The sequence below is a fragment of the Sprattus sprattus genome (genome assembly GCF_963457725.1).
Source record: "Sprattus sprattus genome assembly, chromosome: 12".
Lineage (NCBI taxonomy): Eukaryota > Metazoa > Chordata > Actinopteri > Clupeiformes > Clupeidae > Sprattus > Sprattus sprattus.
This window is the reverse complement of record NC_137910.1, coordinates 22,340,798-22,359,458: the sequence shown is the minus strand read 5'-3', so window position 1 is coordinate 22,359,458 and position 18,661 is coordinate 22,340,798. Positions and strand designations below refer to the sequence as shown.

At 42.5% G+C, this 18,661-nt stretch overlaps 1 protein-coding gene across 2 annotated transcripts in view; it reads right to left on the bottom strand.

The window, feature by feature from the left end:
* The window catches only part of anapc1 (anaphase promoting complex subunit 1), a 47,055-nt gene extending 28,864 nt beyond the window's left edge, over positions 1 to 18,191 (bottom strand). For both annotated transcript variants that reach the window (XM_080849038.1, XM_080849039.1), the window contains exons 1-19: positions 18,154 to 18,191; positions 17,202 to 17,438; positions 16,927 to 17,088; positions 16,782 to 16,824; positions 16,559 to 16,659; positions 13,019 to 13,101; positions 12,536 to 12,609; positions 11,897 to 12,042; positions 11,399 to 11,610; positions 10,854 to 11,063; positions 9,297 to 9,392; positions 8,593 to 8,683; positions 7,723 to 7,788; positions 7,424 to 7,561; positions 6,492 to 6,638; positions 5,749 to 5,809; positions 2,415 to 2,602; positions 2,046 to 2,120; positions 400 to 665 (exon numbers count right to left, since the gene is read on the bottom strand). In XM_080849038.1, the coding sequence (XP_080705164.1) occupies positions 400 to 665; positions 2,046 to 2,120; positions 2,415 to 2,602; positions 5,749 to 5,809; positions 6,492 to 6,638; positions 7,424 to 7,561; positions 7,723 to 7,788; positions 8,593 to 8,683; positions 9,297 to 9,392; positions 10,854 to 11,063; positions 11,399 to 11,610; positions 11,897 to 12,042; positions 12,536 to 12,609; positions 13,019 to 13,101; positions 16,559 to 16,659; positions 16,782 to 16,824; positions 16,927 to 17,088; positions 17,202 to 17,414 (2,372 nt within the window). In that variant the 5' untranslated portion in view covers positions 17,415 to 17,438; positions 18,154 to 18,191. The remainder of the gene's footprint in view (positions 1 to 399; positions 666 to 2,045; positions 2,121 to 2,414; positions 2,603 to 5,748; positions 5,810 to 6,491; positions 6,639 to 7,423; positions 7,562 to 7,722; positions 7,789 to 8,592; positions 8,684 to 9,296; positions 9,393 to 10,853; positions 11,064 to 11,398; positions 11,611 to 11,896; positions 12,043 to 12,535; positions 12,610 to 13,018; positions 13,102 to 16,558; positions 16,660 to 16,781; positions 16,825 to 16,926; positions 17,089 to 17,201; positions 17,439 to 18,153) is intronic.
* Positions 18,192 to 18,661: the final 470 nt, after the last annotated feature.

Below are 18,661 nucleotides of genomic sequence, written 5' to 3'. Positions count from 1 at the left end.
TATAAATATAAATTGACCCAATGTAATTACAAATGATGACATTCTATGAACTCTATGAAAGCTGCACCAATTGTCTGTCCCTGTTGGTCTGTCTTCTGTGAAAACCCTGTTTACACTATGATATCTTGATATGACCAAAGTCAAGTTGGTGGCAAAATAGGTGCAGTACCAGACATTCATATTTACAATATCATCTGATAGAAAAGCATTGATATGACTATAAGTGACCTTCATAATTAAAACTGAATGGATTTGTGATTGTGCAAACATAACTGACAGTGACAGACAGACAGACAGACAGACAGACAGACAGACAGACAGACAGACAGACAGAAAAGTATCCCATAAGTGGGCAGCAGCCACACCGTGTGATTGTGTTGATGGATGTCAGTGGGTTACCTGGCCATCTGCTGCAGGAGCCCAACCAGAGCCCGCGCTCCACTGCGCTGCAACTCATCCAGCTTCAGGTCCTCATAGAGGAGGTGCAGCACAGAGAACAGGGAGGGGATGTGCTGAAACAGAGGGGCGGAGGAGTCCACGCTCAGCACAGACAGCTGCTCCTCCCTAACACCAGAGGGAGCCGGAGAGCCCAGCCCCGGCACACCCGCCACATGCTGCATGGACAACTGCCAATTATAGTCCGAGCAGCACAGATAGTCCCAGTCCTACACAAAATAAGCAAATACACAAACATTGACACAAACAAGCAGCTACATACCATGAATGTGACTGTGATGAGACCGGACAAGGTTCTTGGTCAACAAATAATAGTTTCGCTCTTTGTCTTGGTCACAATCACAGATGGCTTGATTGTTTAAAAAGCCTCAGTCTTGATTGGTATAGATCTCAGGCATACTACAACACTTCTGCGCCCTGACACTCTTGAGGAGAACACCAGTAATGCCATGTTAAGGGTTAAATTGGCACGTAGAACCTAATGATGATAATCTAACAGGCCCTCAAACTAATAACAACCCACAAATCCCAAATCAATCTGCCCCGTCCCGACATTAGAATGCCCATGACCTTTTGACCCCGTCATCTCTTGACGCTCACATGCCCACTACTGGTCAAGCTAGCATCCCTGATGAGGTCCATCAAAATGTCAGGCAGACTAAAACAATCTGATTACTTAGTGTCTTAGTGTCTACTAAGCTTTGTTAAAAGTATTCAGATAGTCATCACATCATGAATTATCTATTTTAGTGCATTTTTACAAAATAATTGAGTCAACCACATATAACAACATCATAAACAAAAATATATGTAAATTATAAGAATTAGGGCCATCCATGTTAGCCTCACACAAGGCTCAACATTAACTTTAAAAAGTGGTTGGCAACCAGGCATGAGCTTTTGGGTGCCAAATTCAACTAAATAGGTGACATCATTATAAACCTTTATTCAGAGTTGTGTGTGTGTGTGTGTGTGTGTGTGTGTGTGCTACAAAAGTGGTTCAAACGACAGAGTACCATTAGCATGAAATGATAGCTAGTTAGACGTTACAGTCTACCCTAGCACCCTAGCAACTTCCAACTGTTAAATAAGGCTCCCTTAGCTAGAGTTGGATAGATTTCACCTTAACCATTTGTGATCACAAAAGCTTATGTTTGATTGCTCACATAACAATTGGTAAGATCAAAGAAGAACTCTGATGTTTGATATAGCCCATGTTACAGCCTTAGATGCTAGCTCCCTTCAGTCAGGCTAAAGTTGCCTGTTATTTGTGATGGATGGCAATAGCGCATAGACTGACTGAAGATACTAAGTTCATCCACTATAATGCAATGGACAAGTGTTAAGACACACACGCACGCAGTGCAGAGGGTCTTAAACGATGTTCGGATGCCACTAAGAATTTTATTTTGAATATTATAAAAAGACAGTGAGAATGCAGTTGCAACAGGGGGCAACTAGGAGTAATAAAATGGTTGCCACTTGTCTAAATTAGGTTGCCAAGGGCAACCGTGCGACCGTTAATGTCGGGCCCTGCCACATAGCTTCCACCAACCACAAACGGTGCCACTAAAACAGGTCACTCTTACCTCGTCAGAGCCTGTGTCGGCAGGTCTAGCCTTCTTCGGAGCAATTACTGGGGAGAGGGGCACTTCAAAGTGGAGCTGTGGAGAGGCAAAGGAGGGCAAGGGTCACATACAAGTACATCTCAGAGACTGGAGTGGCCCGTCGCTCTCTATAAGCAAGGAGGACAGGCAAAACAGTCAGCACTGCGTATGATGCCGGAGTTCATTTTAGAAGTGAAGAGGCAGCCTTTGTTGTGCATGCGACTGGAAAAAAAAGTGGTTCGTTTCTCATTCTCATTCCCCTCATCCTGTTATCACATAGCACACATTTAAAACGGTTACTGATGCAGTAATGTTGTTGTTGCTATTGCTGTTGTTTTGGACGTCACTCACATTGCGGGTCCACGTCAGCCGGTCAGTGTTGTAGCCCATCAGTGTCATGAAGCAGGTAACAAACAGGTTCCACTCCAGGTGCATGCTGGGACCGCCTGGGGCGTTGTAGATGTTGTACCACTTGACCAGCACCTTCATTGCCGTGTCCTTGGGCAGAATGAAGCGGATGGCCTGAAGGCATCGCATCACTGGAAAAGTCAGAGAGAAGAGACAAATACTAACTGATAACTACTACATAGCAACGATTAAATAATGCTACAAATCTTGTTTTTACAGTACTATAAACTGTTAACTCCATTATACATTACACAAACACGTCTAGTTTCTGATAACTGCAACATAAGAACAATTAGATATAACTTAAAATGTATGTTTTATAGTAACTATTTAAACTACTACACATTACATAACACACTAATTTACCAATGGCCTCGTGGAAGAATACAACTAACTGGATTTGTGTTGCACAATCCTTGAACTATGTCAAGTAGTTTATACACAATGGTACACCCATCTGCCCTTACAAACCATCAAAAGTCTGATACTAATGGTAGAAGCCATTATGCAGATTTTTGTTATTTCTGAAATATAAATATCTATCCGTTAGTGTGTAAATTTGATATGTATCAATCATTACCTTTACTATCGAATTCAGTGAATTAACGACAACACTGTACATGCTGTTTATAAGTAGAACATAATCAAGCCACTAATGAACTCTTGTCAGTTTCTTCATTGTTCAACAAGCTTTAAAGGGCACAGCATAGCTGGATGAAATGTCATTTTATTAGTCGCAGAACCCTCTGATTTTAGACAACATGACTCAGACATGGTGATGAAAGAGTTATGAATCAGAATCATTATTCATAAGTACCTTGTGTTCAAGTCTCTTAGAGCTAGAATTAAGAGTTAAATATGAATCAATATAATCTTAATCACTATTTATTCAGGGAGAATTGACTGAGCACAGGGCTCTTTTGCTGCAATGCCCTGATTGAGGGTACATAATACACATAAACAATAAATACATAAACAAAACAAAACAGACAAAATAAATAAACGAAACACATTATACAACTCAGAAATTAAGTATAAAAAGTAAATATGTTCTCCAATATCAATGTGCTCTTTTTTAGGACTGGCAGGAATATGTACTCTGATTAGGGCTGCAACTAACGATTATTTTGGTAATCGATTAATCTATCGACTTTTTTTTCCGATTAATCGACTAATCTAACGATTATTTCCATACATTTAAAAAATGATTCAAAATAGCAATCAAGCCTCTGCAAGTGCAAAATAACTGAGGTGCAGGTGACATTCAAATTCAACATATGAAAAAAAAAATACAGGCTACTCTGATAATTCACTGATTTACCAGATTGCACTTAACATAACTGAAATAGCGTTAGCAAGCATCCTCCATGAGACGTTCTGTTTTCAAACATGTAAGAGTAAACCTTACAATAAGTTATAGATATATGTCTATGATAATTGCTGCTAGAAGCTTACTGTTCTTATGTTCCCACAGCCCATTATCTTTTAAATACTGAAGTAGTACTTCTTAAACTACTAATAATGGACCATCATTGAGAAAAATGACAACTTTTCTGTTAGCCATATCTGATATGCAGCAGCTGCTAACCCAAGCTTTGTTTATTGTTTCCATGGTAACATGAGCCATCTCAGAATAATTCGCAGCTATTTCGCACTTCTATGCAATTCCGAATGGAAAGTACCGGTAGCTCTGTTAGCGTCTTTTTTTTTTTTTTTATATTATATGACGCGTCGACGATACAAATCCGCGTCGACCATTTTTCACAATCGACGTCGTCGATTTCGTCGACTAATCGTTGCAGCTCTAACTCTGATTGTTATGCTTTTACGTCGTTTGTGAAGATACGTCTGTCTCCTGGTACAGAAAATTGAGATATCTAAGATGCCCAAGATACTTCCTTTGGGATACTTAAACTTAAGACTCTTCCTTGTCGACCTAGAGAAGTTGGTGGATCTACATGTGAAACCTTCCTCTTTCAATTGATCATGCATCATGGGAAAGAATAAAACCACCATTCTCCAGTCTCCATTCATTTGTGGGCAGGCAAACATTAATTGCTGGGGGGATGGAGATATAAAGACCAAGGGGAGGTATCACAGACGATGACATCAAACGAAATTAAAACAGACCTATTAGTGCTGCAAACCAGACCGAGCTCCACCCAAAACCCACAGCTCTAATACAGTGAAGGTCCGATATACATATTTCAAATGCACACACAGACACAGACACAGAATCTCTTCTTTAACACTGGGCCCTCATTTTATTGATGGGCAACAAGCAAAGCAACAAGTAACAAGCAATGTCCGCCGAGCATAAACTAAAGCCATCGTGTGACGTGCGCTTGGGAAGCACTGCGCTGACCCACCCATGTTTACACTCAGGATCTTGCTCATGGCATTAAATTAGCAAAATGATTTTGCCAACTTATTAAATTATCTTTAGTTCATGCGCTGCGGACTTCGCTCATTGCTTGGGCTTTTGCTTGTTGCCAGTAGCCTGCCAATTAAATTAGGGCCCACCGAGTCCACTTCTTGAACACAGCACATGTAAAAGGTCAGCCCCGGCAACAAAATGGAGGTCAAATTCCAGGAAATCACAGTGTGAGCTTCTGCAATTAAATGAGATTTTGGGTGCTCCTCTGGCGGAGTGTCATTAGGCTCGCTCGTCATAACTCTGCATCCAGTAACCCAAAGCCAGACGCTCCCACACGATCCCCCAGAACCACCTCTTCACTGGTATTACCTCACACCATTTCACTAAGCCCTGACCCCTGATGACAGCTTGGGTATGTAAATTAAAGGTGTAGTCCACGATTTTAATCCTATTCATGTTTTCATCAATTTCAACAAATTGCTCCTCGCAGCCCCTCTAGCTCTTCATTTAGCGAGTGCACTTTCGTGTTTGTAAACCATCCGGCTCTTAGTAGTATACTATAGTAGCTCAGCCATGGACTGAGCCATGAAAAATTACAGCTGATCCACATGTTGCATCAGGAGCACGGGAGGGAGGGGTGTAATTTCATTGGCTGTTGAGCTCAAATATAAACTCTTTTACCAGAAAAGAGCTTGGGCAGGAAAGACGGAGGTTGAGACCGATGCAGTTTTACGTCACCTCTCTGCAGCCACTCAAGCTCTCGTCAGAGGCCATGAGGGCTAAGCTGGCAGCAGTGACTCAATGCTGTCGTCACTAATGACGGAGTGGAAGTATAGTGAGGAGGCAAGCTGTGCTTTGAGGCCGCGTGATGATATGGTCTTGTGTCGGCCATCTACTCACCGAGCTCTGAAGTCGCTATCTCAGGGATGGCTATCCTCAGCATCGAGCCGTTGCGCATCTCCTGAGCAGACAGGGAAGAGATTGATCAAATGGTGCACTCGAGCATTTACAAACAGAGAAAACAACAGTGATCCAAAGCATTAAGGACTCAAAACAAAACATGTCACCAGGCATTCAACCTAGACCAGAATGCATTTTACCAGTAGCTCTATCGGTGTACAAAATGATTTAGACAGGTGTGAGATTGAAAGCTCTCTCAGCAGGAAAACATGTGTTAGTGATGTTGACACATTCAGGCCTACGGGAGGGCATGTCAGCCCAGAGACCAGGAGCCTTATTGAACCTCGTCAGCATACTGACAGAACTTCATGCTGCTTTCTGATGAGAAATTGACCCTGTATTTCTGTTTGATGTCCTCAAAAATGTCAACCTTCAAGTAATAACGATTTAACACACAACAGGGAAAATTGCCAGTAGTGGTCTTGGGAAGTATACACAATGCCTCCAGCCACACACACAGACACGAGCAAACACGCTCTCACACACAGAGGCAAAGACACACACACACACAAAACCAACCATACACACACAGACAGACAGACAGACAGACAGCCCGACAGACAGACGACAGACAGACAGCCCGACAGACAGACAGCCCGACAGACAGACAGCCATACACACAGACAGACACACACACACACACCTTCCCCCTTTCTTTACACACACACACACACCAGGCTCACCAGAGTAACTCTGCTGCTGACAGAGTCTCGAAGAGTGTGAATGTGGGGCACGGCTTGCTGGAAGGTGCAATCCTCCACCCAGGACGTCTCGTGGTGGTGCTTGGCTGAGCCCAGCCCCTCCATCACAGGAGAGGGCATCACGCCAATCTGAACCCAGACAGAGGGCAGAACAGAACAGGGGCAAAGTCACAGACCCATTAACGTTACTGACACACTGATCTGAAAAAGAAACTAATTTTTCTACAGAAGCCAGAGCCCTACAACATACCTAAATGCATGCGTTTATGGTTCAGACAATGTAATGGTTATGGCATTTCTATTAAAGGTTAATAGTACATTTCCATTTGTGTACCCAAGGCCCATGTAAAAGCATTCATTAAAACCTACCTTTTAAAGGGATTTTAAAATCTATCTCTCCAACATCCTGCCATCTTATGACTTCATTTAATATTTCTGATTTTTTTTAGATCAATGACTCATTTCAGCTACAGCCTTTACTTTATTACATTCTGTGGTTAAACATCACTTTGGCAAACCCATTGGCTGAGGCGCATTCATTTAATTCATAAGTAATAGCAAGACCTAATGTTATTATTGATCCCACTTTTGCAATTACTGCCTGAGCCTTTCTAGTCTGTGCCATTCCTAGTCCACTGACTGTTCTACTCCTAGATGAGCTGTCTGAGGACAGACAAACTCAGACAAGGCTGTCTAAACTACCTGACTTACTCATTCTGAAATGTCGCCATTGTTCATAGTTTAACTGATTTTCATCTTAATGTCTGAGGCTTGAAGGGAGCATTTTTCAAGTCTTTCAAAACACTGATAATTTCAGAACCTTTCATCCTGCAGTAACACTCTCCCTAATGTTAGGATACACCCACTCCCACCATCACACCCCCATCCCCTATAACCCCCTAATGAGTCTGCACCTCCTCCAGGTTGCTCAGGTGCCTGACGGTGGGCTTGGCGGGGGTGCTGACGCTGTCCATGGAGCTGCAGCGGTGTGGCAGGCAGCTGGGGATGTTGAGGGACGGAGACAGCAGGCCCGGCACAAACACCTTACTGACCTTTAGACACAACAAAGGGGAAATCAATCATTGGCAATCGAATCAATAGCATTGATTAGACTCAAATTCAGAATTCACTAGGTTCCAGCCCTAGGAAACTGGCTCATCGACTGGTGAAAGTGTCAATCCCAGTAATAGCTGTTGATGAAGTGATTATTTACCCTTGTTACTCCTGTGTACAGGACCAGGCTGCCGTTGACCTCCAGGACAAGCATGCAGTCTCTGTCCTGGGGAGAGGAGACAAGCTCATTACCCTGACGACCAGTGAGGAGGAAGCAGCCAGAGAGAACGAGTTGAATATGTGCGGGATTCAACCATTGACCATTTTGTGGCAGATAACACAGGAGAATGAAAGGATTACAAAACCTGTTTGCATGATAAACGTAAATCCGTCCAAACGCTTACCGCCCCTGTTTATGACATGTAAAGCTATTAATGACCTGAGTGGTGATGGAATTAGAGTGGATAAATATCAATTGCACGACACATGGGATTCCTTTCAAATGCATGGGACACCTAATATGTGCGTTTTGGCAGACTGAATGCATATGTTTATGTCAACAAATAAAATCACAAGATTGCGAGAAAGGTTTGGTGTGAATATATTCATCTGAAAGGTGGAATTGGCTACACGGTCTACAGGGTCTCGGTCATAATGGTAAAGGTCTTCACAGATTGACTGACTTTAAATACTAATCTTTCAAACGTATCAATGCAATATTTTCCGCCAAGGCTTTTCGTTTGGATCCACTACAGGTCTCCAGTGCCTTAACCTAAGCACTTCAAGCCACGTATACTTGGCAGTTAAGCAACGTACGGTGGAAAAAAAGGAATGAAGCCGAGCGAAAGACACATATGTTAAATGGTGAGATGAGTCATCCCTCAGCCGGTTCACTGCAGGCAGGCAGGCAAGCGCACACAAGGAGGAGAGCCACAGCACACTGCTGCATGAACACATCCAACAGAAATTCTGGAACTACCATAAAAACAAAGAGTGTTTACAATACATTCGGTACTTCAGTTATCTTTACCTGTAATGGGGCGGCGTCCTTGGCTGGGATTGTGGACATGGACACAAAGAGCAGCTGAGATGGGTGGTTACTATCCAGGAACTTCACACATCTACAAGAAAACATGGCATCACAAATCACACAGATATAAAACACACACACACACACAATTTCATATATCTACAAGAAAACATTGCATCAGAAAAGAAACAGATATAAGACACACAAACACACATTTTTACACACAATGTCACAGATCTACAAGAAAACATTGCATCAGAAATGACACAATGACACACAGCAAACATGGTGGTCTATGTCCAGGAAGTAAAAGCAGCCCTGCCACCTTTCTAGCCATAGAGAGTTAATTGTGCAAATGACCTTTAGAGGGGAGGACCATTCACTGGGTATGGTGGTCACCGAAGGACGGATAAAAAGTGAAAAAAAAAATCTTATTTGAATTTCTAATACCCTTCAGGGTCATTGTAGATGAGGACAGAATGTTGCATTAAGCTACATTACAGCATTGCAAGAAACACATCAATGTCTTAATTTATCTGCAAGTTGGCATGCGGTTTTGAATGCCTCATTTTAAAACACTGGAAATTAATACATGAATGTCTAATAATAAAATATCAAATTACACTGTGATGCAGTTTGTGTAATTTCAAATACTGGAAAATAAACATGAATGTCTAATAATAAAATGGCAGAGAGCTGCTCACCTGAGCTCCTGGTGCGACTCCACAAGAAAACACAGGTATCTGTTCTCACACAGGTCTGACGTGATGAAAACTTTGGAGGTCTGGCAGCTCGTGTCCCTTTAAAAGAAAAAACACACCCAAATCAAGAACGTGTCCCTAACTCCCCGTCGCTTTCCAATAAAAACACAACTTAGTAAAGCAATGATCAAGATATACCTTCAATGTTATCTGCCCAGTGCACGTAATCAACTTTATGTTGTATTTGTTGATCAGACTCTTATCTAAAGTAGCATATGGTTACTGGAAAATTCATGTTTTATCAGGTTCAGTGCATTCAACAAAAGTTCAAAAAAATTATATAAAATAATAAAAATAGTGAGATTATCACAAAGCCTGAGTAGAGGGATTAAAGGGATAGATCGGGATTTTTGACATGAATCTGTATGGCCTCCCCGATGACCAGTGTCATGCAATCACGCTGACTTACCCCCGGCAGCGTCCTGTGAGCAGAGTTCTCGTCCAGTTTTGGTCAAGCCAGAAGTAGTCCGGCAGGTTTGCTAGACCCAGCAAAATAAAACGTTTCTCTTCCCAAAACATTATGTGTTCAAAAGAGTGATATATTTGCATCCCAAAAACATGGTAGTGGAAAAAGTCACACCTCGTTATCACTTGGCCCTATTTTCAGTACGCGCGATACTGCAACCTCACAGCTAGGGCCTACCTGTTTGATTTGCGAAAGTTGATTCGCCAAAGTTGCCTGAGAGAAACGTCTGTCACAGGAAAACAATGAAAACTGAGACAACGTTTGATAAAATTGACATAAAGCTGAGTGTAAAAAAATGGTGAAGGCTTGCGACTATCCAGGTTGTGGCAACAAAGATGATGGTGAATCGACTCTCAGTTTTCATCGTTTTCCTGTGACGGACGTTTCTCTCAGGCAACTTTGGCGAGAGAAACGTTTGGCGTGTTTTTGGGATGCAAATATATCACTCTTTTGAACACATAATGTTTTGGGAAGAGAAACGTTTTATTTTGCTGGGTCTAGCAAACCTGCCGGACTACTTTTGGCTTGACGAAAACTGGACGAGAACTCTGCTCACAGGAAGCTGCCGGGGGTAAGTCAGCGTGATTGCATGACACTGGTCATCGGGGAGGCCATACAGATTCATGTCAAAAATCCCGAACTATCCCTTTAAGGAGTGCGTCTGTAACATATACGTGCCCATAAAGGGAAGGTGCACATTTGACAGTAATGGTTCCTTGTCGTAGAACACTACGACATTACCAGATGGGAAGTGACGTAGTCACGCATCCAACTTCGAATACACTATTCATTCACGCCTGGAAGGCTGAGATGCGTCAATCATCTCCTGAGCCCGAGAAGTTGGATGCATGACTACGTCACTTCCCATCTGGTAATGTCTGCGGTTCCACCATTTCCACCTGAGTGCAGTAAGGATGATGTGTGTCTGTGTGCCTCTGTGTGCCTCTGTGTGCCTCTGTGTGCCTCTGTGTGCCTCTGTGTGCCTCTGTGTGCCTCTGTGTGCCTCTGTGTGTGTGTGTGTCTGTGAAATAGACCTATGATCGGAGGCGGTCTCGGTCCACAGCTGCTCGATGCACAGGTCTGGGATGATGGGCTCCTTCTCAGGCAGCAGAGCCGACTCGTTCATTGTGCTGTTGGGTGAGGCCAGCAAGCTGTGTCCGCGGGGTGAAGGGGAGTGGCAAGAGATGTTGAAGCGCTGGGCACCACAGAAAGACGGTGCCGCTATGCCTGGATTGTGGGAACGGCTTAAGACCAAAGAGGGCATGTTTGAACAATACATTCTGTACAGCACAAAAATATGGTACTGAGTGTTATTATCTTAGCAATGAATTGTAACTACTTCAAAAATGACTTTCACTCTGACTGTTGAATCTTTACCAAAAGTGCTTTTGAGGTGAAAGCATAGTATTTTTCTATTTGGACTAATTCAGAGTGACCACCTGTGTCTTAGCGCTCAGCGATCTCACTCAATGAGCTGCTCTTTCCACTTCAGTAACCTGTGTGTAACGTTGTTGAAACACCACTAAACGCCATCAATATTTAACAGAATGTGTTTCTGATGCCTTCCCCATCACTTCACCTGAGGGCCGCCATGTTGGAGATGCCAGGGGAGTGGGCACGGGAGTGTAAACTGGGGGAGGCCGCCAGGCGGCTCTGGTTGTGCAGGGCGTGGCAGTGGAGAGGTGAGGCGGGAGAGTCCAGTCGCGAGACGTTGCGCAGGTGTGTGCCCAGGAAGCTGGCAGCACCTGTTCCAGGCCCGGGCTCTGGGCACTTCAGCAGAACTGACTGCTCCTGCCGTGACGAGGGTCATAGGGGAATGATTAGAGTGATAGTGACGACAACACAAACTTCTTCCAGACGCACAGTCAATAATGCAGATATAACTCTGTATGTACTGTCTTATAACCGTCAAATAATGAGGAAAAGGAAGGGGAGCGAGAGAGAGAGTGAGAGAGAAAGATAGAGAGAGAGAGATACAGTTCTAAAAGAGAGAAATTGAGGGCAGAGCACTTAGAGACAGGTACATGGAGAGTTAAACAGGGAGGCAGCTAGACAAAGACTTGGACGTTTGGCATACCTCGACTGTCACTTTGCGCAACAACCACACCGTGTGCGTGCACTGCACTGTGTCGTAGGTCATGATAACAGAGGGATCACAGGAGGAGAACACCACCCTCATCGTGTTGTCTGACACATACTGGATGCGGGGGATATCAAACAGGGCTGCGAACACAGGGAGCAAGTCCTCAGGCTCTCAAGATCAACTGCCAGAGTCTGTGTGCAGTAGCTATTAATAACACGCCATCAAAAACACACCTAACAGCTACAGTTAACACTGGCAACAACATGCCTAAGCCCTGAAGTATGGAGGCATGACATAAATTACATATCAAAATAACCTTGGTGATTATAAATCCATCATACTTTATTTAGGATTGGCAAGTTTCAAAGTACCTCTTAAATAAATGACTGTCAAATATCGTGATCTGTTTAAAGGACATCAAAAGCAAAAATATTAAGAAATATGTAACGGTTCTTTTTCTATGTTTTTTTCATAACTTCACATAAAGTCCAATCACAATCAATAACAAAAAAGCATTTTAGCTTCACTCCCCTATTCTAAATGCTCTATGCTAGTAAGGTAAGGCCTTATGTACATTTCTTCCTGACTTCCATGTAAATGTGAGCAGCTGTAGGAGCTTCACTGCGCTCATACCTGGGAACCTGCACACCAGAGGAGCTATTTCATCCAGAGGGTGCAGCATGCTGAAGAGGGTGGGGAGAGGCTCTCTGGGAACAAAAGAGAAGGAGAATCACCAACAACACGTCTACATCTAACATCATCCATCTTCCATAGATCTCCTGAAATCACCTGTCCCCAGAATTTTTTATGTTTTTTTTCTTCCAATTACAGCATAAATCCATTGGGTTTTCATATTGAATGAGAAGGGGGGGAATGGAAGTGCGCAATGTACTTCTGTGTACAGAACTCCCTGCTTGACTGGTGAATTGAAGCAGCCATTACCTAACAACACTGCATCGCCACATTGTGAACAAGGGTGGCCATTCTACCGTTTCTAAATCTATGGGATTTCCTATGCTATAGCACTTTCAGTATCGTTAGCTAAAGGAGAAGGCCTGTTGGGAACTGTCCTGCTAGAGCACATCAGTGTGAGGCCAGGCTGTTTAGGTGTCCTACCTTGGAGGACTCATGGGAACATCAGTGGTCAGATGTTTGCGCTCAAGCAGCAGGCCAAACATGGTAGGCCACAGTGTGGAGACCTGAAAGCAGAAGAGGGGACCCAATGAGGACCAGTTTTTAAATGAAATGGTAGCGTACCTATGCCAGTTATCGGACAGTGTCAAACATCGGCCATTCTGTTAAACAATCAAAATGCTAAGTTTAATAATGAATTAACAATCTATTACTTCAGTTTATTAATGGATTCACATGACAACGCGAACCTTTGCCGATAACACACGCCGTCCGATAATTAACACTGTTACGATAAATGGTAAATTGACTGCATTTATGTAACGCTTTTCTACTCGTAGACCACTTAAAGCGCTTTATAGGTGAATGCCTCAGACATCTACCCATTCAAAATACTGCCCTGCCTCTGCCAGGCTGTACATGAGACACAATCCACTTTCACATAGAACACAATGAAAATACACTTGCATTAATTAATAAATATATAGGGATGCACCGATACCACTTTTTTACAAACCGATACGAGTATGAGTATTTTTATTTGTGTACTTGCCGATACCGAGTACCGATACCGATACTTCCAAGATTTGGTTTCCATGAAAGATTTTATTTTATCCTCTGCAGGTTATGTCAAGCCTATAATACAACATTAACAGAAGGCTATCCCAAGCCAAAAATAAACAGAGCTTTCTGGTTTAAACAAAAAAAAAAAGAGTCAATATCATCACATTAGACAAAATGTAAATATAGACAGATGGCAATTTAATTTGCTGCATAGTTAACAACACAGTCTGCTTAACAAAAAGTGAACAGAACTATCCTGAATAAGAACATGAGCACAGTTCATTTACAAAAGGATCAACAACTCTCTTCCTCCCCTTCTCTCTCTCTCTCTCTCTCTGTCTGTGTGCGTGCGCGTCTTTTTCTTTTGAAAGACGTCAGTAAAGATTGGTTGCTTTGGTCTTTTGCGCCACTGGCATAAGTGAACTTTGTGTGCTTAGCACTATGGTGCGTCTTCAGATGTTTAATCAAATTGCTTGTGTCAAACGAAGTACTTTCCTTTCCGCCCCTCGACACTGTAACAGTGCAGATCTTACACTGTGCCTTACTCCTGTCATAATTTATCTTAAAATGAGTCCAAATCGCCGTTAAGGCAGCACAACGGTATAGCGATTTCTTACTAGAGTTTAATGTTGACAATGAACTGGGCTACGTTCTTGCAGCCAAATTGACACTTGCCTGAAGTTTGACTGTGTTAGGGAAGTTGTTTGCAACCTAGCCAACATAGCTATCACAATAACATTGCAAGTAAGTTAACGCAAGAGCACTTAATATTAGCATCAGGCGGAAAAACGAAGAAAAAAAACGTAATACTAGCATCAATGTCCAAGAGTGTTAAAACAACCTTGCTAACATCGCTAACGGGTGTTTATGACAAACTAGCAAGTCAACAAGATTCCTGAAACACAAGACAAGGCAGACGTCCTCTTTTACCCTCACATGTCCTCCTTTCGAGACCTAAATGCGTCCGGGTAAAAGAGGAGAAAACAAATACATTCCCGTCCCCGTCAATCAACCGTAGCAAATGGCAATAATATGTTTTAGGCGCAGCGTCGCTAAAGACAGTAGGCTAGCCCCTACACTTTGCCTATGTAACAGCAGTTCTAAGTTAACTGCAAAACATAAAATAGCCGAAGATAGCACTTACCTTTACTGGAGGTCGTACGTGTTAAGTTTAAAATCTCTAGCGAAACCGTTAGCTTACGCAAGCCACCTCCACACATCGTATCCAAGCTGTTATTGAATTGATTTAAACTGCAAGTTTAACCTCAACTTATCTGTCTGCAATACCGCTCTCGGCCTCTATGCAACTCGGCGCTCTCACACCTGGCAGGCATAGACAGTAGAGGAGAAGAAAACACACGCTTTAAGACCCAACACTGGGTATCGGTTTTTGGTATCGGTAATTTAAAACGAGTACGAGTACGAGTATTTTAACGAAGTATCGACCCGATACCCGATACTGGTATCGGTGCATCCCTATAAATATACATCCCTGAGTGCACCAAACCAAAGTAGAAATGTTACAAGTGGAATAAGAAATCTGACAACTGAAGCACAAAGAACAGTATGCGTGGGAAAGTAGATATGCGATAAGTGTTTCTGCACTTTACTCGCTCTGCAAAGTTGTTTTTAACCTAAATTTAGCAACTGGCAATGAAAAAGAACTACGTCAGAGCATGTTTACCTGGAAAACACATAATGCGTGCCAGGATATCTAATTATTCTGTCCGCACTAGACTGCCCCTTATTCTCAGGGATCCCCTGCCTCAGTTGTAAGCGAGCCAAATTACCCATTACAACTGCTTGTAAATTAAATGGACTGGTCCTGGGGAATATCAACCATGTAGCAAAACAGGCACATTATGATTCATTCCCCATAATAAGGCCTCACTGTGGAATACAGAAACTCTGCCAACAGATTGACAACCAAGAGAATTCCCCATTAGTAGAGATATACACAAGCCCAGGATTCAACTAAAAGTTAATGGAAGCACCACCATGTAACAAGTGCTGGAACACATGTAAAAAAAAAAAAAAAAATACATATATATTTAACTAGAGCAAAAGTCTAGTCTGGGAAGTCTAGCATTCTCAGGATCTCTGGGACCAATCACAAACTGGCTTTTGGCTACCTGGCGCGCCATTGGCGGATTTAAAATAACCACGTCTAGTATCAAAAGCGAAACCTAAGAGAAAAGCACAGCAAACTATAAACTGCTCTCGCGGCTGTCTTGGGTGATTTCAAAGGCAAGTTTTATTTGAAAATAGAACAGAAACTTGCTCTGAAACAATTCATACAGAAAAAAATATGTGTTTGCTTTATTACCGATCGTTGTATCGTTGTATAGTATCGTTGGTCTGATTGGTTAAAGGCGTGTCCAATTACGTGAGTGAAGTGGACCTCCATTTAGTAGTTTGCCAGACTAACTGAGCAAATGAAATGCAGTGAAGGGGCGGGGAATTCCCAGACAAGCAAAAGTCAGCATCCCATGGGAAATCTTACAGGTCAATTACTTTTTTACTCACACCTGCATTTCCCACTCCCTTCTCTCTCCCACTCATCTCTTGTCATATCTACCTGTACCTCAAATTCGCATGAGATCTCATAGGGGTTAGAACATGACCGGCTGACCGCATTACAAAACAACAAAATTGAAGAATGGAAGAATATGCTTCTTTGTCCTATTCTCATAACAGGCATAATCAAACCAAAAGATTTCAGACACAGACTTCTCTCAGCCCTGATTCATGGCTTAACCCCCTTCTTTAGTTATTACAGATGAACGTAAAATATAGATGCGAATGTATCTGAGTGTGCAATGCATTTCACAGTTGCACATAACTGTAAAGCCATTTCACTGTTCCCATAATTGCATTATATCAGTTTCATCGCCATCAACAAAAAACAGCATTTCAATTATGGAAGCAATATTGAATTAACATGATCAGATGGTGACTCACCTGAAAAGGGAGAGGAGCAATGAAGTCTTTTCCACTCACGCTGTGGACGTTCACACACGTGCTCTGTGCGATGCAAACTGTATGTTCCACAATCTCTTTTGCTGGAAGTGATTAAGAAATCAACACATGAGAAATTGTTAAGGCAAATCTTTTGGGGACTGAAATAACTAAAAGAGAGAAAACTCATGAGGGGGGGGGGGGGGGGGGGGGGGGTAACACTTACAGAGCTTTTTACTTTGTGGAACTCTGAAGTTGCACCACAAGGCCTAAAGAGACAACAAATAAAACCAGGAGAAGCTGATCAGTAACCGATCATCATTATCAAACAAACAGATGTTCAGCACTGAATAGTTCATGAGGATAAATACCTGTTGCACTGTGCTATCCACAGTAAAGGCCTTGTAGACAAAGGAGGATTGGCCTTTGGTTCCACGGCTCCAGATAACCATGTTACCAGCCACATAAAGTTCCTCCTCATACTCAACCTCCTCAGCTGCGCCATCTGAACCCTTTCTAAGTTGCCAGGATTCCTTCCAAACAAAAACAAAACAGGATTCAATCTGACATGTCTGAACAGGTTATGCTTGTTTTGATCAAAGTGTTGAAGTATTGATCATGTGATTTAAATATGAGAAAGTCGTACCTTATCTCTCTCAAGAAGAGTGACCTCTTGAAGGGACCCCACGAGCCCGGCCGCGCCATCTGAGGACCACAACTCAGACGCAGGCTGCAGCTGTCGCAGCTGGATGTTAACGGCGTTCGGGTGATTTTTGCAGTGCTCACGACCGAACGGGACAAACGACTGCAGTTCCCCAGCGGCTATCATTGTGGCTCTCTCTTCATAGATGTTCGACATGAGTTCCCGATATCAGCATTATTTCTGCAAAAGTTCAAATCGAACGTCAACAGCTTCACCCTGTATCAATATGCATGCCAATGCCACAGGGCGCTGTTATTATCATTTACAACCTCACATTTAGTTATTTTTTTGACGACAAGCTAAACACACTTTTAACTCAAGACTTAGCTAGTGACTTCACATTAAATAAACAAAGTTATGTTATGTCAAACAAGCTAACTAGTCACATTACCGACATTAGCTAGCTAGCCAGCAGACTGACTAATCCAGCTTGTTCTAATGCTAATGCAAGTAATTCTAAATGCTGGCAAGCCGGCAGGTTGCATGCTTGTGTTTCAGTTTACCATTCTTCCTCAAACACATGTTCACAGACAACTCTGCAGAACGCAGTTGATAAAAGCCAGGAACCTGTCACTTCGCGCATGAATCTAGCAAGATAGCTAGCTAGCATACTAGCAAACCTAGCTCCATGCGCGGGCGCATTCATTTTCACATGTTTGCGCTGATTGGGCATTAAGAAACATGCTAACTAGCTGGCTAACAAGTAGCAGTGAAGCTAACACTGTATTAGCTATTGGTGGGTTGGCAGTCTAACCTGTTAATAACAAATTGTCTGGCCCTTGGCTCGGAGTCCTCGTCTTATCTTTATATGATTCCGGTTTCTTGTATCTGTTGCATTTAAAAAAATCGACATACGAACACATATAAAAGGGCAACTCCTCGATAATAAACACACTTTTTTCAAATGAACGCGGACATCTTGCTATCCCGTGAATCTCCTCCTGACTTTATAACCAATCACGAAGTATCACTGCACAAGCGGAGGCGGGTGAGGGCTGGGCTAAAATCAGGATACATCAGATGATATTCTGCAGATTGGTGAAATGTAAAATTAGTCAAATGTTCCGTACCACGAATAACCCGTTCATAATATGACATTAACTTGCTATTAGAAATATATTTTGGTAGCCTTCATTAATATTATCTGTATATGCAGGGGTACAATTAATTACTGTATGCAAGTAGTTTCGTGTGTGGCATGAGCTACAGATACAGCAAGACAGGAGCATTTTGGGGACACAGTAATGAATGCACCCAAATGGGAAAAGCAGGCAAATATTTAGATGTCACACTTAGAAATGGGTGAAATTGTTTGGGGGGTATGCAATAACGTTAGTCTAAGATGTTTAAGATTATTTAAGATGTCATTTAAGATCTTGCAATGGCAAAAAGCTAAAAAAAAA